The sequence below is a fragment of the Oryza brachyantha genome, chromosome 3, assembly GCF_000231095.2.
Source record: "Oryza brachyantha chromosome 3, ObraRS2, whole genome shotgun sequence".
Taxonomy (NCBI): Eukaryota; Viridiplantae; Streptophyta; class Magnoliopsida; order Poales; family Poaceae; genus Oryza; species Oryza brachyantha.
The window spans coordinates 21,686,723-21,706,095 of record NC_023165.2 but is presented as its reverse complement, the minus strand read 5'-3'; the positions used below and the strand labels follow the sequence as shown (position 1 = coordinate 21,706,095).

The 19,373-nt window shown below is 37.1% G+C and overlaps 1 protein-coding gene across 4 annotated transcripts; it reads right to left on the bottom strand.

Moving 5' to 3' along the window:
- Positions 1–5,794: 5,794 nt before the first annotated feature.
- Positions 5,795–10,809, bottom strand: LOC102713814 (transcription factor MYC2-like). Of its 4 annotated transcripts, none has more exons than XM_040522477.1 (4): positions 10,684–10,809; positions 9,583–10,221; positions 9,105–9,491; positions 5,795–6,169 (listed from the first exon to the last, which is right to left on the bottom strand). In XM_040522477.1, the coding sequence occupies exons 2-4, from the start codon at positions 10,195–10,197 to the stop codon at positions 6,029–6,031; spliced, it is 1,143 nt and encodes a 380-aa protein (XP_040378411.1). In that variant the 5' UTR covers positions 10,198–10,221; positions 10,684–10,809; the 3' UTR covers positions 5,795–6,028. The 4 variants fall into 4 exon arrangements, with proteins under 4 accessions (XP_040378411.1, XP_040378413.1, XP_040378412.1 ...); XM_040522479.1 differs by lacking the exon at positions 10,684–10,809 and adding an exon at positions 10,317–10,558; XM_040522478.1 differs by lacking the exon at positions 10,684–10,809 and adding an exon at positions 10,321–10,558.
- Between the last annotated feature and the right edge of the window lie 8,564 nt (positions 10,810–19,373).

The window sequence follows — 19,373 nt, the reverse complement described above, 5'->3', positions numbered from 1 at the left end:
GATGTTTCTGTCGCTGATCATCGCCATTATATCCCACGAGCACCACGCTGCATATATATATGCATCACTAAGCGAGCGAGGAGTTCTTTAATTTTCTACATATATATTAATTGCAAAATATCTTTAATTAGTGAGAAAGACAAAGCATAATCGTTGTGTTTTCCCCCAAATATGGATCGAGAAGTCCATGAATTAACTGTTTTGCACTAGGTCCCATATATGCATGAATTTCCATCGAAATCGATCGGTCTATCACTTACCTCAGCCTCAAAATGTTTCGGATCCTTCACACGTAATCCAGCTGAAAATCCATGCATGATTCGTTGAACATTTTGCAATGATTAACCAATAAGATCTGGACCGGATCGAATGGTGCTCTGACAACTGATCTACTTGAAATTACTACCAGCGCATGATATACTACCACCGTTTTGAAATTTCAGGTATCCTACGCTGGCCCAGAAATTTCTCAAGACTATTTCGCACTAATTACTCAGATATCGACTTAAGCATGGCACGCACGTGTCCCTGTCTGCATGTATCATGTATAAATATATATGTTTTTTGGTTAGCAAGGTTCAATGTCGTGTGGGGTCTGATCCGTCAGATCATGATTTATGGCGTTGTATGAATACTTGTAATTAATCAAGCACGTTGTTTTATGGTGTTGGCGTCTCCAGCTTTGATTGGCAATGTAACTTTCAAGTCTTCTTTTCAATGAATTGGCAGAGTTCCTAACGTTCTTATTTTAGATGATTATGGGGCATGCATGCTGCAGGGACAGACATGGACAACTTTTGAGTGGGGGCTGTGGGGTTCTAGCCACCCTAAGCGCAGGATCCCCGTAAAAAAGAGTGGAGAGGGGAGGGTGAAGAAGAATGGGAGGAGGAAGAACGCAATGGCCGGAGAAAGAAGAAGCTAACCAATCCCTCGGTTTTCAAAATATGGATCTGCCACTGAGAACATAGTCCCATTAGTTTATTAGTGAAATAAAAATATTACGAGTTGGAGCGAATTTTCCAGGATTCTAACGGCTTTGTGCTTTCAGTACGAGACGACGTGCCCGTCGACAATGAGGCGTCCGTGGCGACTTCGGGGTTTCTCTAGATTTGCTGATCAGTCTTCGGAGGTGCTCATAGGAGGGTTTACGCGCGTGCGTTCTTAGGAAAAAGTGTACGTGCGTTGTACTGTGTTCTCATAAAAAAATCTTACGAGGGATAGATATACAACAAAATTTTAAACTAATTTGGTTTTGGTTCATGCATGGGTCTTGCGTAATTTGTTCAGTCTATAATATAAAGAAACAAAGACATAATCAGCTAGCTAGCTAAATCTTCTATAAAGCGTGGAAAAGATAATTCAACATGCATGTAGTTTACTTGTATATATATTTACGTCCTAGGAATTCTTCTTGTGTGCGTATATATCTATAGTCTGAATACCGTGCTTTCGGCAGCACTTCAGACAAATGCCGCCAACTTTTTCTACCGTCAGATTGGTTTAAGATTAGCATCTAATCTAATCTTGTTCGGAGACTGAGCGCTAACGTACGGCAAGTTTTCAACGGTTCGTTGAATGCCCGGGCTCAGAATCCCTACGTATGTAGGTTTGCATAATTATTTTGCATTTCTAGATAGACACGCGTATATGTGTTATGTATGTACTACCTCCGTTTCATAATTTATCAACATCCTAGCGTATCCTAAATTCATATAGATATCAATGAATCTAGACATATATATAAACAATATACATTGATTAATAGATGAATCTAAGCATAGCTAAAACGTCTTACATTATGAAACGGAGGGAGTATCTATTATTTACTAGCAAATTACCCGTGCGTTTAAGGGATTTTATATTTTAAAATATCATTAATATAGATTTTACATTTTATTCGGTCGGTTGAGGGGCTAATTTAGACTTTTTCTGGTTCAACTTTCAGCCCGTTCGGTCTTCTTCTCGCGCAATCGACCACCCTTACGCACCAAGGCCACAACATGGGCCTGGGCCGCAAAATCCTCCCCCCCCACCCGCGCCCACATGGGCCATATTTGGCCCAATTATTTTCGGTCATCCGATCTGTGGTCGAGCGATCACATGGCCGACCGACGAGACAGGGGAACAAAACCCCACAAGCCCACACCGGTGTCGCCTCAAACCCTAACCCTAGCCGGTGCTTTCATCTTCCTCTCCTCCAGCGATCTTCGCCCACTGCGGCAGCGCTCAGCTTCTCGCCGGCGCGCGTACTCCGGCTGGTCCTCGCCTGCGCCCCTTTCCCTTCCTCCTTCCTCTCGCCTCCTCGGCTCGCTGGTGGCGCCGTCATGCAGCCCCTCGCCGGTAGGCGCGCTCGCCCACGAGTGAGCATGCCGCCGTCGAGCGGCCTCGCGATGGTGCCCTAGCTGGTGCCCGCGCGCGTTCCTTGCGCAGCAACGGCGACCGACGTGGCGGCGCAGTGGCCCGGCGACCCGGCGCGTCGGCTGGCGTCCTCGCCGCCCCCATCTCCAACGACAGTCAGTTCCCCCCTCTCTTTGTAGCCTATTTCGGGGCCTACGCGGTGTCCACACGTTATTGACTCTAGTGGTGGTGGCAGATGCACTGCCACCATCACTAGACTCTTTTTAGTATGATATAGATACAATATACCTTGAGATACCATAAGAAATTTAGTACTATATTTTTCAATGTAAAAATATAATACCTTAAGAAACCATATATCTTGAGGTACCATAATTTTGCACTAAAATTTTTTTACCTAAAGATACTTTTCAGGGACGGTAAAAAAGACACATACATAATACATCCCTTTCACAATGCAAGATTTTTTTAGCTTTAGCTAGAGTTGTATAGATATAATAAATCTATATGCATATATATAAATAATAAATATTTAAATCTAATTGTAGATAAAACATATTAATTACGATATAAAATGGAGGTAGTATATTAATTCTCTGTTTTTTTTTTGTCTATACCAACTCACATATATGTATACCATATATGTGCCAACTTTAGGGGGCATATCCCGGCCGACAGCTCTGATATATGTGTGCATTTTATAGTTTCAATACTAATGGTATATGTACGTACGTATATATTACATATGTATATTCATCGCGTAGTATATATAATAGTAGAAGCTTTTATATATATATATATATATATATATATATATATATATATATTAATTGCTGGTTCGCCAGGATCGTCCATGTCGATCCAGATGCTGATCAATTACTCGTACGTTTTCTTGATCTAGTTGACAATAGTACTGTCCTTTCTACCTGTATTATAATAGAACTGGACCAAGCTATACACAATATATATCTTTTGCATTGTGGATTAAATTGATGGATGAATTATATCATCAAATTGAAGAGAGAATAGCCATTAATAAATTGCAAACTTGCAGGACAGGTTTATTTATAAAGCTAGCGTATTAACCAGTCATTTTCATCCACGAAATGAGAGGACGTACGCAACTAGAAATTAAATAGAGGATCGTCTCCATCCATATGTAGAACATCTTTCATCAAACGGTGGAATGGACCGTTTGATCTCACAAGTGGCTTTAATTATCCGAACCACCTAACGCAATGCAACAAAAAACCCACAGGAGGAATCATATATGCAAGAAATCGTATCAATTGATGCATGCAAAAGATCACAAACTAGTACAAGTAGTTAATTAATTAATTAATTATACATACACCGATCCGCTTCCAATAATATTTAGTTTAGAAAACTTCACAAACTTATCGTTGGGTCTCATTTCTTGTGTGTTTCAAAGAGGATGCGCGGATCCGTGGCAGGTACAAGTGCCATGTGCAGGTGCTTTGTTCCGTGGTACGAGTATATATTGAGAAAGGACAATTCTCTGGTGCATTTTACTAGTATACTATCAGTGAAAAAAAATATTTTTACTTTGTCAATTATTTCATTAACAATATTTTTTAATTTTGTTTTTTTAATAAAGATCACAATAAAACAGATTATATTACCCCTTCAAATTTCTACTACATCTAATATTATTGGTAGTATAATTTAATTACAATCGTCCGATAAAAATAGATCAACAGTATGAATTAAATTCTACTATCAGTAAAATGCACCGGAGTAAGCCCTATCGAGAAAATATGCTAGATAGCGTCATATATAGCTAGGTAGCACACTAGACAAAATTAATAGCGCTATCCTCTGTCTTATGACATGCTTCTTTCGTCCAAAATAAATGAATGTCTAGGAACAAATCTAGACATACAATTGTTCATATTTGTTTGTAAAATTTGATTCTTTTTAGGACGAATAAAACAAATGACAATGTTGTAGCACACACAATGTCAAACTTATTGATGCAACATGAAGATCCATGCATTGCTTCAATGAACAATTAAAACTATAAACTTATATAACATGTTTTCACTTGGTTTTACTCTTACTACAAGATACTTTCACAAAAAGAACATGCTACTACGCGTAGTGGTATGTGCTATAACTTCTATCATTTTCTTTATGCATGGATGATAAGCCCGGGAAAAATGAACGAAACACAAAAAATAATTTATCGGTATAATTTTTATACATGTATTTTTGGTTATAAAAATTAAAAGCCAATCTTGAAAAACAACCTACATTAAAACCTCAAAATCATCCCTAAAATTAAGTATTAAAATTTTAATGTTTGTTGTGGCTGATTAGTAGATAAGAAAATAGTGAGAGTATATTTTTGAAATCGGTAGGTAGTCAAGGTTATTTTATTCAAATTTGAATATTGGAGCACTAATGATTACATGTCGGAATGTATATGATCTTGGGATCTTCAAATCAGTTGGTCATCTCGTAGAGTCGTAGTGGGGTCTGGGGTTTATCACATTACCTTAATTACTCCTTTTTTTTCTTAGTTTTATTGTTACTTGTGTGTCTAATGATATATATAGCTAGAGATGTAAACTGTTTTCACTGTAAAAAACGACATTAAGATTCAGAGACAGCATTGAACGCATGTTTTAAGGCGTATATTGTTATGGAGGCAGGCTCTACTAGGGAACTTTAAAAAAGGTGAAAGTGTATGAACTCGAGTCAACATGTGGTGTCTTATTACAAACTGAGAGCAAGTACAGTAAGATTTAAAATTATGTATTAGGAGGGTCACATATAAATATAATTGGGTGATGAGATGGAGGAGATAGAAGCTAATGTGAAGACAGAGTATGAGTCATCCCATACAGGAGGCAACTTCTATTGAAACTGTAAAAAAAGCATAGGAGAGTTTGAGGGTAAGCATAGGTGATATATTATACCAGTTCTTTTGTCTTAATTGATGTGAGAAGATGATGCATATAAAATTAGAAGTAGAGGCAATATTATAATATAAATCTATATTATTAAACTTGCTCAGATCAATCAACCATGAAACTTCTCTCCTGACCAATGATAACACATATACATGTATACATACATACATATATGTATGTATATGTATAGATATATATTTGTGTGAGAGAGAGAGTGCTAGCTACTACTATCCCATCTCGAAATAAGACCATTTTTTAGTTTTTATACAATGTTTTGACTCTTCGTCTTATTTGAAATTTTTTTACGATTAATATTTTTATTCTTACTAGATGACAAAACATGAATAATACTTTATGCGTAACTAATTTTTTATAAATTTTTTAAATAAGATGAATAGTTAAATGTTGGATATGAAAAAATAAAAAATAAAGTTATTATGAGAGCTTAGAGTACTAGCTTAGCTGGCGATCGATCGAATAGTCGTCGACTGATCAGCAAGGTCATCGATTTGATGCAGAAATTCTCGTTCGATACCAGCATAATATTATTCACCACATCATATCGATCAGGGGTGTGCATGTCTGCGTTCAATCAAGCAGAGAGTGGTAGCCTGCTGCATCACGTACGAGCACACACATACATACACACACACAACGAGAGAGACAGATCGAGAGCTTAATTATACACTGCTCTCAAGTCTCAGCTGGAATCAATCAAATGGCAAGCAAGCAAGCTAGCTAGCAGCTGTTTCTTGTTGTTGACAGCTTCTGGTTTCTTCTGCGGTAGTATTATTATTGTTCCTGCTGTTCTGCTGGAGAACAGTGTTAAGCTTCCCTACAATGTTCTCAGCTGTCACGCTGAACCCGTCATCCACCTGTGGAAGAAAGAGATCGTTAAGTTAATCATTGCAAGACTCGCCAGCTTAATTTCCTTTAATGATTGTACTTATATATGAAGACGCGCAATAGATTTAATATATATATAAAAGCTAAAAGGAAATAAATTGGATTTTACATTATTATTATTAATTAAACATAATATATCTACTTGACATTCACAGGTCGCATTAAAATATTAACATATTGGATTAATTAGTACAGGTATTGAACCAGTTACGTCTAGTGCTAGCTACTCTCCATCGAAAAATATGAGAAACTTCAGAGTTCAAAACGTGTTTTAAAGAAAGTTGGTAGAATTAAATGAGAAGGTTTGAAGTGGTTGAGAGAAGAAATCATGTGGAGAAGTTAAATGGTGATCAATGTTATTATTGGTTAGAAACAAAATACATGTTTAGATGTGTTATATTTTATTATACATTATAAGTGCTGCAGGTTATCATATTTTAAGATAGAGAAGCAGTTAGCTTGTAGTTGTAGCCGTGTACAGATGACTTACTACCTCCGTCCCAAAATGAACGAATTTCTACGTTTTTTTTAGAATTTTTGATTTTCTGTCTTATTTTAAAAAAATTTATGATTAAAATTTTTATTGTTATTACATGATAAAACATGAATAATATTTTATATGTAACTAATTTTTTTTAATTTTTTAAACAAGACGAATGGTTAAGCGCTCAACTAAAAAACCAGAAATTTTTTTGACGGATTAGTAGACAAAGACACTGCCGGTGGTACTGGAGTGACCTTATAATTAAGCGACCCATATAAAATAATAATAATAGTGTAATATCGTAGCTAGAGTAGCTGTCAAACTTTATTGAGCACGCATTTATATCCCTGCTCCCATATCACTGGACGACCAATTATTATAAACACTATCAGATTTTGTGAAGATACCACTAACAGATGAACTGACAATATTCTAATTAATTAATTTTATGTCTGCCTTTTTATTAGAAAATTTTCCTCACAGCCGCTTTCATAAGTACTATATCGTGGAGGGCTGCTGTCATTGATTAAAAAATAGTAATGCCACGCAAGCATATTAAACGTAGACGAGTTGTGAATTATTTTGATTTGGGTGCATAAATCAATTCTCACTTGCCTTCCAATTTCCTAAGTTTTGCGTAGTACCTCCAGTTTTACAAGTTTTCTTAATTAAATAGCATCATTTGTTTGTTTATTTGTCATTTTAATACATTATAAAACCAAATTATAATTCTAACAAATGTTCTGGAGAATGCGTCGTTGTTCAAAATGATATAAATTACTACACTGATGAAAGTATTATTTTGTCGACCCTGTGCACATGCAAAAATAGATGGAAGGGACGACGGCCAACAATAAACACATAACTTTCGTTTTTTTCCTGAATATATATCTGTGGGCATGTAAGTATAGATAAAAGAATTTACATATAATTGGTGTAATCACACACTTATAAATCAACCACCAGAATTAATGAAGGCGAGTCACTTTTCTTAATTTGATTATTTATTGAAAACATGGTGCAAATGTGAAGTAAGCCATTATATATGTAATATCTAATTTCGATTAGGTGATTAATATTACTTTATGCTAGCACAGTCTTATACATCTATAAAGTATACCTATATATACTGGTTCATAGCTAAATCGCATATTCCTTATATTGAAACAAAGATAGCATATCGTAGCTAAAATATGTTTTGAGTGATTTGTTAATTAACTATATTAGCTAGTAGCTACTAAGTAGTTCATTTAGTAGTTTCTATCCCCATAATTTTTAACTTCCACCTATAATCCACTATGTATAAAGCAACATATTTATACTAAATTTATAGGCTCAATATTTTTTTTTGTAGAAATTTGCGATTAGAAGTATTATGGTAAATTATAAATTGCAGATATAAGTTACCCGTGCAAGACATGTGTGGTTCATATTTGTCAAAAGAAATGAACTAGTTTTAGCATCTCAAGGGAATTAAGAAGTAAATAAAGAATGACTGTTCTCATAAGATACTCCTACATGAGAATATAAGATGACTATCATCATGATACGTACCTTGCGAATTTTACTGCTCTTACACTCCTACAGTTGGCATAAAGCAAATCCATATTTTGTAGCAAAAGTTTATACTCTAGCACTAAGTATATACTATTTTTTACTTACTATTTTGTCTTCGCTTTGTTAAAAGGATTAATATAATCTGAATATCCTTGATCGAATCGCGTGGGTTCACATATATTAAACATTTAACCCAACTTCTCTAAACTATCTATATATACGCAGGACCGGTGCCGTAATTCACTAATCCTATATAGTTCAAACATCTCGCCCATACTGGTTGGTACTAATTGAACATGTCGTTACTTTCTAAGGCCATTTATATTCAATACTTTGTCTGTCCCAAATTAAGTAGTTTACTTGTGAACGATCATATATAGAGTATATAAAAGTAAAAAAGTAAATGCATTAAAACTCGATAAAGTATAGGATAAATGTATTAGCATTGAAAAAGTAGAGAGTATTTTAATGTTTTTGTTTTTTCTTAGCACATATGGAATGAATAAAAAATAGTTTTATTGGGAGAAAGGATTATTGCTCTCTCCATAATTTTAATAGATGATGCTCTTGGTTTTTTAATAAACGTTTGACTATTCATCTCATTTAAAACCTTTATACAAATATGCGAAAATATAAATTATAATTAGAATAAATTTAGTAATAATGTAGAACACAACAAAACAAATGATAATCACTTAAGTTTTTTTTTAAATAATACGAATGGCATGCAACAAGAAATTAACTATGTCATCTTCATCTAGCTGTTAAAATATGAGAGGGAGTACAGTACGTTCATGTTATTATTTTATAAAAAACAAGTAAATTTCACTCCAAGCAAAAACCGTCAAATTTATAAATGTTACCTTTGCCATGATGGTTATGATGGCAGTGCATGCCGGGAACGGCATGACATTGGTGTGCGTGATGGCGAGGTGGAGCCCCTCCACCGCGGCGAGAAGCCTCACCACCAACCCCTTGCCACTCTCGCAGTGGATCCTCACCATCACGTTGCCGTGCGAGATCTTCGCCTCGATCTCCGGCAGCGAGCTCCTGCCCCTGCTGCCGCCGCCGGCCGCGGCTGCCTGCGCTGCCGGGTGGTCGTCCGATGCGGCGGCGGCGGCGATGCACGGCTTCTTGACGAGCACCGCCGACTCGACGCTCCGGCCGTTCTGGTCTTCGAGCTCGCTGAGCTTCTCCTGCAGCTCCTTCACGTACCTCACCGCGTCGGAGAGGATCGTCGCCTTGTCCATCTGATCAGGTCGGCCAATGTGGTCGGAGATCGCGAGAGGAATATTGTGCAAGAAATGTATGGAGTTTGCACTCTGCAGTTTTGGGGGTCACCTTCTTGAGGCCGGGGATGACGGTGGAGAGCTCGATGAACCGCTGGTTGATCTTCTCCCGGCGCTTCCGCTCCGCGATGATGTGCTCTTGCGCGTACGGCGCCGCCGACGAGGGGCCTGTGCCGCCGCCGCCCTTTGAGGCGGCTCGCCGTGTCGGTGGCGACACGGCCGACGTCTCTTGACCCCCGCCGCCGTGGCGCGCTCTCGTCGCCTGGTTCGGTGTGGTCTCGTTGCACGGCTGCGTCATGGCCGACGAGAAGTTCCAGCTCACGGGCCAGAGGCCGCCGCCGCCACCAGGTGCGCACCTGACCGAGTTCGGTGACGGCGACCAGCCGTCGACGTGCTCCATGGCAGCGGCGGATGTGTGGCCGCCGCCGGCGGACACGCTGTCCGTGTCGCCCGAGCTCCAGCTGTTGCTGGCCCGGTGCCCCTCGTGCGCCGCTGGCTCCGGCGGCGCCATGCCGTTCTGCGACGCCAAGTCGCGGAGCGCCTGGAGCGACGGAAACGCGTCGCCGACGCCGCCGGAGTATCCACCGGGCGCCGGCGGCTCCGGTGGCGAGTGCAGGTGCTGCAGCGTCTCCATTGCCCACTCCATGAACAGGCTCGAGTCATCCATGTCTCCCAGAGAAACTCTAGCTATCTACAGAGAAAAATCACACACAAAAAAAAGAGCTAAACATATCAGAGCCAACACTTCAATCTGATCAACGTCGATCCAGAGACGAATCCACATACGCACAGTTCATCCCAAGATTCAATGAGAACGAATACATGTTGCAACTTGCACACAAACAAAAAAAAAAGGCTAATTAATCGATCGATGGGAAATGATCTATCTCAGTAGAGCACTCAAGAACAAAACTGAACCAACTCTGAAGAAACTGTTTGGCTACTGTGTCTAGCTAGTGCCTACTGGCAAGAGCCAAGAAGCACAGGGATCCATCGATGATCCATCCGGGAGACAGATGCAACTAGCAATCAACAAGACGAACAGTATCCGACTTGATACCTCTACAGCCTCGCTGCCAATCGAATTGAGCTCGTGAAACACATAGAATCTAGTTCGCAGCCAGGAAAACAGTAGGGCCACTAGCTTAATTACCTGATGATCCCAAGAATTAATCTGCTTAGCTTGCAAAATAATGGAAGCTAGTGTGTAAGGAAGGCAAGAGGGTGATGTGTCTGAAGCTCACACCATTCAAGATCACCAGTCGAGGTTTGTCTGTGCTTGGCCTAATTAACCGCCTCTCCATAATCATGTCAGAGGCTTTCTCTTCCTAGACATTTATAGAGAACCACCACAAGCCCACTTGGGACATGTGCTCCCTTTCTTTAATCAAGTGCATATATTTTGGTTGAGCAATGATGGGATTTGTCATGGTACTTGGGGGGTGTTAAAAACTGAAGATTTCTGGTACTGGCTAATGTATGGAATATCTTGATACCTCAATACTTGGATCGATGGTATTACAAACTAATTAGAGCATATTCAATGCTGAGTCTATTATGGGCGCCACGTCAACAGAAAAAACTCCTCATACAAAGGACAATTTTTCAAACTGACTCTTCATGATTACATGCTAATAAATTCTCCGTTCACATTCTATCTGATCAGCGTCTCTGATTAGAGTCAGCACACGTACAAAGCAGATTTTCTGATTATCTTCTCGTTTTATGCGCCAAGAGTCGATGTTTTGCTGACTCCATGCAAAACAATCACTTTTCTATCTCATATCCTCTCTCTCTTCCACGTCAGCGAGCATGCAGCGATAAAGACGGTAGTGAGAGCCCTTTTTACGTGCCCTTAATATTGTATGGTATCTTTTGGTATTTTCTCATTGTTTGTTTTTATGGGGGAAGAGCGATTTAATTTATGGTAAGTGAGTAAGTACGGTGAGGTATTAATTTTATTATCAAATATCTTTCAGTATGTACATATGTTCCATTATTTCTCGAGGAATATGAAATTACCTATTAAAGAAGCATTGATTTTCTTTTGCTACCTTTCATATCAGTGTAGCGTCAACTAATATACCATATGTGGCACCATATAAATTGGATTTATGCAACATTTAATGATAGTTCGGTGATATTTTTATATATTATATTTCACGTTTTGCAACGATGATTTATATCAGTAGAAAATTAATTTGCAATCATCCATATGAATTAATATAACAAAGTGAAATTAATACCACTAGGTGCATACGTCCTACTGGTGATGAATACCTATTGTAAAGCTAGAGAGATAATCATTGATCCTTCATATATGCATGCCTTACATGTTATAAAGAGATTTTTTTTAAAAAAAATAGAAGTCTTGCATTTAGAAAAGGAACTTGGACGATGGCTCCAAAGATTCTATAATTTACTTTTGCACATTTCTTAGAAAATGGTCTACATTACGGCCTGTGGCATGTACGACTAAAACGTGCGCTCTGAACTTTCAGGAAAGAAATTAAGAAATAAACGTGCATGCAGTAACGGAACTGCACTGCACTGCACTCTTGGAGCATCAGATCAGATCATAGCTTTTGTGTGTCGTTTGGCTTCAGTTTTTTTGACATGTCTCCTGCCTCCACAATTGCCGCTATTAATTATCTCTCTCCATCGATCGTATCACACCTCTCCCTTTCCCCACAAAGGACAGCCAAAAATGGGACGGAATTATACAAATCGTTTCTGGCGATCGCGATTATCTGGCCTAATCCTACCAAAATGATACTCGTAGCCCACTGTCAGGTTAATTATCATATACAGAAAAGAAAGCATCCACATCACATGATGCAACTAGTAGCTAGCTAGCCAAATCTATTAATTGTTGATTAATTAATAACCTAACGTGTGCATACAAGGAAAGCTCCAAGGGAAATATTGTTTAATTTCTCAACGCGGCCGGGACGACGACCCTGAAGAAAATTTGGCTCTGCTTTCAGTAGCTTCAATTTTCTTTTAATTTAAACCAACTTGAGAGAAAGATTATATTATATCTTTAAGTAAATGATTCAGAACTGAGAAACCAAGTTAGCTCGCCGCCGCCACCCAAGCTAGAGTCATCTCATGATGGAATTAATTTAGGTGCACTTTTCCCGATAATGATAATCTATCAACCGATCTACAGTTATATATATTGCTCCTAAACTAAATATATATCACGTAAAATTTTATTGTAGGTTGAAGCAATTATTAATTCCTAGATTTAATTTTGTCGTTGGAGGGCACAAGTTTAGTTATGTTTATATTTTCTCTTGGTGTAATTTATCTTCCTTAATTACTAAGGTCCCCTTATAACTAGCTGGCGCTGCGACCAACTACGGTTTGTAGCCACCGTAACACGGGGTGTTTGGAACAAGGGACTAATGTCCCATTAAATGTTTGGACACTTATTATATACATATTAAATGTAGACTATTAATAAAATTCATTTATAATCTTGGACTAATTCACTAGACGAATCTATTAAACCTAATTAATCTATAATTAGTCTATGTGATGCTACAGTAGTCATGCTCTAATTATAGATTAATTAGGCTTAAAAAATTTGTCACACAAATTAGCTCTCATTTTTGCAATTAGTTTTATAATTAGTTTACATTTAATATTTATAATAAGTATCCAAACATTCGATATGACATGAGACTAAAAAGTTGTTTTAGCTGTATCAAAACACCCCTAAACTTTCATGGAAGAACACCAGACAAGATTATTTTAGTACAGTCAGCTTGTGACGGCACAGTGCCGGTGACTGTGCGGCCGGTCGTGCAAAAACAGTGTACCAGTCATGTCACTGCTGGTGATAATTAAACTTTTGAGATTTCTGATCAGTACCATCAACTGCCGCAGAGAAAAAAATATGTTTTGGAGCAAGATGAAATATATTCTCTGCTCAAAAATGTAGCATACTCTTACCGCTTTTTATTTACACAATCGAATTTTAAATCTGCGTGGGATCATTTATCTTATTTGATATTTTATGCAAATATATAAAATTAAAAAATTATGCTTAAAATACCATTAATGATAAAACAAATCATAGTAAAATAATTAAATGTGTGTTTTTAATAATATAAATAATCAAACATAGAAAAAAAAACATAGAATGAAAAGTAAACGGGCTCAAAGAAAACAAAGCTAGTATATTACTAGCTACTTTATCCAGATCTGTAGCGAAAAATAACTGTGTTTTATGATAAATGAAGTATATTGATAATGATTTAGAAAAATATAACTAATATTCGTAATATATAAGAAAACAGTTATTTTTCTATGGAGCATTAAGTCTAATCGAGTTATAATGCGGTATTTTTAATTTGTTTTGGTGCCTTGCGTCGCCATGGACAAACTTAGATAGCATTTATATCACTAATTGTTCGATTGGTTGCAAAAAGTATAGTGTATATGTATGCACAAATTCGATGTTACGGTGTAATAAAGGTCTCGTCCTATATGGACAGCGTCCAAAGGTTGGTTGCCCCGGGGTGAGGGTACTGTGCGCTAGCCATTCTCACTGTAAGTTTTATGTAAACGATTATCTAGAGTGACATATCATCTAAAAAGTTTAAAACTAGAATAAAACATTACTCTCTCAATGCATTTTTATCTATTGTTCTTTTCTAAGTTACATATAAGACACAAGCTGTCTAGGTAACAGTGCCTAGAAAGTTTCATCTCCATAAAACTCATTTCATCTTTCTTCATTAATATTTTATCACATCATCAAAAATGTCTACATGTCACCCTATTTATTATCCATAAAACTCCCATTGAGACTGGCTAACAGAGCATGTTCGCGTTCGGCTCCTCTATTTCTAACGTAATATTTTCTAGTTTTTCACGCGCATATTTTCTAAATTGTTATTATTATTTATGAAAATATTATATAGGAAAGTTGTTTTAAAAAACATATTAATTATTTTATAATTAATTAATTATATACTAATCTATTATTATATTTTACACGCTGGATAACTAACACCTCTGTTTACTCACCCGAACACGTCCTATATGTGGAGGCAATCATACCATAGCATACACATTCCAGTTGGTTTTTAGCCGGATGTATTTAAGGAATAATGATGAGAATTTGAGTCATGGATTTAGAAAAGGGAAAATTACAAAAAAAAGCCACCGAAATGTCACTCTTAATTTGATATTCCTTCCATAAATATCCTCTACTAATTCATTTTGGTTGGAGATTGCGTCCTACATCACTGTTGCTTACATATTTTTGTCATATTTTTTCATACGTTCTAGCGAATCTCATCAGTCGATCATGGCAAGAACCTTCGTTCTTGTTGTTGTAGGAGATCGATGTGGCTGCCATTTGCAGGGAGTTCCTCTCATGGTGATGTTCAGACGATCAAGCTCGATCCATGTTGTCGTTAAGCTCATGTTCAATGCCAGCGACCGACGACGCTGTCCATGATTGCACTCAACTCACGGACCTAGTATTCAACTATGACACTGAGATAAAAATCATTTTTGTTGGCCTACTAGTGCCAAAATAGAAGTTGCCTAGCTAGATCACTTGCGCCAAACTTAAAGAAAACAATCTACTTTTTATTAGTCTTTATTCTTGCTGAGAAACACAAAACAAATCATATATTCAACCCGCTAACCCTTTGAGGCCGGTTTCTATGGGTTTAGTTGTGTTACTATTAGAAAACATCTCAGACTTTAAATAAACATGCCTATCAACAGAAATACATGAGTGACCGTAACATGGAGCAATTTTAAAGCAAAATAAATTAGGAGGGGGTATTTGCAACAAATTAACTTATAGAGAGGAATCTCAAACTAAGAGTGACATTTCAGGATTGGCGCACCAGGGGTGCAATTTTCCCTTTAAGGAATATGAGAATGACTTGTTTTGAAAAATTGTACATTTAGCAATTTTTACTAATTTGAATTATTTATTATATAACACAAGCTACAACCCCTGATGTGGATAAGGGTTTCCGATCTTTCGAAAGTTCTAATATTCACTCGATTTGGTGGAGTCGTGACACAACTCGATTTGGCTTCTACTCCCTTGAACCCCGCCATCGCAATACCATGTCTTCTTTGGTTATCAGCTGTATCGAAACCTGATTGACCTCACCGAGATGGCTAATCCCTACTTGCAAATCGAAGAACACAAATAAGAACAAGATAGATTGCAACCAAATTGCCGATGAATGATTAAACTCACAAGTTAGGGTCTCACAAATCGAACGAATGGAAAAATTGTTCTAGACAGATTAATCTAAGCAAAACCCAAACCCTAACTATGGTGTCGACTACTAATATATAAAGTTCAGGGTCGTGTAACACCCCTTGATGTAACCCTAATGGACTCTGACACGATACACGTCCCAAAGGCTCAAAATTCAGCGATGCAGCACCAGGACAAATTGTGGACATCAACTTGTTCTCAGGCGATTTCCATTGACTCATAATGAATTTGGATATGGTACCATAACCATTGGAAATTTTATCTTCTTAGATTTCCATCCATATAAAGAACATCCTAATCTGAGCTCGTATGCGACCTGGGCGCCTGTTTTAGTACAAACTTATCCTAGACTCTGAATCGTACTCAAAGTTGACTTGGTTTAGACCTCTATCTTGATTTTAACGCCCTTGCTGATCCTCCACACCTTTAAGTCCCTCCCCTAAGTGTTTCCTTGTCCTTTCCATTGTCCTTAATCATAATATAATCATTAGGTAGCGATCTATTATCAAAATCATATAAAGACAAACTTAAGAACGAGCTCACCTGTAAATTCAATTATCGCAGATCTTGAATGACCAATGGAGGATTATTGTGTATATATGAAGGAACAGTGTCCTCATCAGCCCCAACACCCACAACAGATCGAAATCCTAGGTCATCGAACACATAGGTCCGGATCCTACATGAATGCCACTCCATCGTTTGATGTTGATTATAAGTCACTCCTATCCTAAAAAGTAATTTGCAGTTAACTTTATCTATGCGTGCTATTAATTTGAAAACGGATGCTACAAGCTAAAATACGAAAAGAAAAAACAACATTAACTCCAAAATTAAACCTTAAAATTTCAATTTTGGCGCTGACGTGAAATATGCAGACCATGTTAGAATTCATCTCGATCCCCTTAGGTGATAATTTCAAAAAGTCAAGACAAAACACAATAGTGTTAGCTCAAGCATGCGCAACTTTCAAGTTAGGGCATGTTTGGAGAGTTTAAGATTTTCACAAACAACTAGCGAGAAGCCAGTTGATCAGAATTTACAAAAACTGGGTTTTCCAGCTTCTAGCTTATAGTTTATTTCTGGGATTCTATAAAACTAGATTCATATAAGTTAAGGGTTATTTGGGAGAGTTTTAACTTCTTAAAGTTATGTAATTAACAAGATGTAGCTGGCAGAAGCTCCCCAAAACATATCCTTAATATTCTGTCTTACATGGTGAGGAATTCTGTTAAATTGTTTTAACTCTCGACAATTTCCTTATATTCTCTCTGTATTTTAATAGATAACGTCATTAACATTTTTATCACATGTTTGACCATTCGTATTAGTTAAAAGTTTTGTGCAAATTTGCAAAAAATTAAGTTATAATTAAAATATATTTAGTAATAAATCCGATCACAATAAAATAAATAATAATTATATTAGTTTAAGTTATAATTAAAATATATTTGGCGATTAAGCATGTACCAAAAAGTCAACGACATCATTTATTAAAATACGGATGAAATATGTTAATCCTCCTATATTTTAATAAAATAAATAGTTTTTTTCTCGAAATGGCACCTTGAAGTATCACCTTTTCTGCTATATAAAAACTCGATGCCTTCAGTTACTCGTTAACTCAGGGGTATCAAAATTTTACGTAAAATACATAATACCTTGAGTTACTTTTGCGAGATCAATAAAATTTCACAAAATAAAAACATTTATCTAAGAGAGAGATAGAGAGAAAGAAGAAAATGTAGCCGGAGGGGCTGCCAAGCGCGGTCGGAGTACGTGCACAACACTGCTATACATACGTCATACGGTGATTTTTTTAACTACGTGTACTATTAAATGTTTGTATCCTAATTGGACTTTAAGGTCCATAAACATCATTATACTTCTCTCCTGCCTTTCCGCACACATTTAAGACCCTGTTTGATACCCAGCTACTTTTAAAATTTTTAAAGTCTCTGTCACATCGAATGTTTAGACACTAATTAGAAGTATTAAATATAGACTATTAATAAAATCCCCCTCATACTTTGGACTATTTTGCGAGACGAATCTGTTGAGGCTAATTAGTCCATGATTAGAGAATATGATGCCACAATAAACATTTGCTAATCGTGGCTTAATTAGGCTTAAAAAATTTATCTAATGAAATAGCCTTTATTTATGCATTTAGTTTTGTTATCAGTCTATATTTAATACTCCTAATTATCGTTCAAATATTTGATGTGACAATAGACTTAAAAAAGTCCTTGAAACCGAACAGCCCCTAAATTATCAACATCAGATCGTGTGCGTAGTATTTTTCGTACGTTGCTGAGAGAAGCTAGACCCAACGACCGTAGTGGTGCAGTTACAGAGAAACGTGCTACTACAGTACAGGGTCCTGGCCATGTACGTTTATGAATGGCATATTGGTACCTTGCTACCTAGGGCACCCTGCATGATTGATCGATGCTAGCTGCTCCCTGCAGGCATGGCCCCCCACGCTTACCCACTTGTGGGAAATGCTTCATATTCCTATTTTTAACCACGTGCCTTGACTGTCATTATATTAGTTGCTATGCTGTTCAAATCAGCTGATCAATTAAATGCGTGTTGGGAATTAATTAATGAATTTCGTGTAGAAAAACCGTACCTATTCAGGCCTAGATATATTGCAAAAGCAGAAATACATTTGAGACGGAGAAAATACGCGTACGGTATATGATAGGATTGATGATCGTCAAGAGAAGTACATATGGGAGGTTCGTGGCTTAATTAATACTCGACAGCGACGATATAACTTGAAAATATCATGGACAAATACCCGTTGGCACCTACTACCTCTACCTCTGTTTCATACCGTACGACTTTCTAGCATTGTCTAAATTCATCAATTGATGAATATATATAATTTATATATATGTCTAGATTCATTAACATTTATATGAATCGATCTAGGCAAGACTATAAAGTCTTATACTGTGAAAGGGAGGGAGGAGAAAGCACACTGCGTGACGATATTGGTTATAAATTAGTGGTGAATCTTGATCACGGACAGTACGCTCTCCGTCCTAAAAATTAAAATTATTGCCAACTCTCAATCTTTTTATTTTTGCTACGTCTTCACCCATCCTCTTATCCTAACACATCATAGCCATTTTCTATTTAATTTTCACATATTTTCTCTTTTTAACCAATTATGACCTTTTAATTATTTTCACCTAGATTTTTAATACATGTGCTCACCTTTCCAGTTATATTTTAGAGCGGATGGGTGCCAGTGATAATTATAACCGTGTTCACGAATGGTAGTGAACTTAATTTGCGCATATATAAATCAATATGTCCTTTTCATATTTATGTTGATCTAGAGATCTCAATAAGCTATTGTTGGCTACATTTAGGATATTAGTGGAATTTAATCCAACATGTACACCAAAGATGCATCGGCCAAAATATTATCTGCTGATACATCAAAGCTTTGCTTCCTGAAGCTACAGCACTTGATGTTAGGTACTGTGCACTGGAGATGTTCTTATGATGCTTGCTGTAGTACATTGGTTGTTGGATCTGAGAAGAGTTTTTTTTTTTTTTTG

Bases quoted from the DNA above. Each gene is read 5' to 3' on its own strand.
- LOC102713814 (XM_040522477.1), bottom strand. From the start codon at position 10,197: ATGGATGACTCGAGCCTGTTCATGGAGTGGGCAATGGAGACGCTGCAG. The intron at 9,492-9,582 runs GTGACCCCCAAA...CGACCTGATCAG, and splicing joins TCATCCCCGGCCTCAAGAAG to ATGGACAAGGCGACGATCCT. The intron at 6,170-9,104 runs GTAACATTTATA...TTTCTTCCACAG, and splicing joins TCATAACCATCATGGCAAAG to GTGGATGACGGGTTCAGCGT.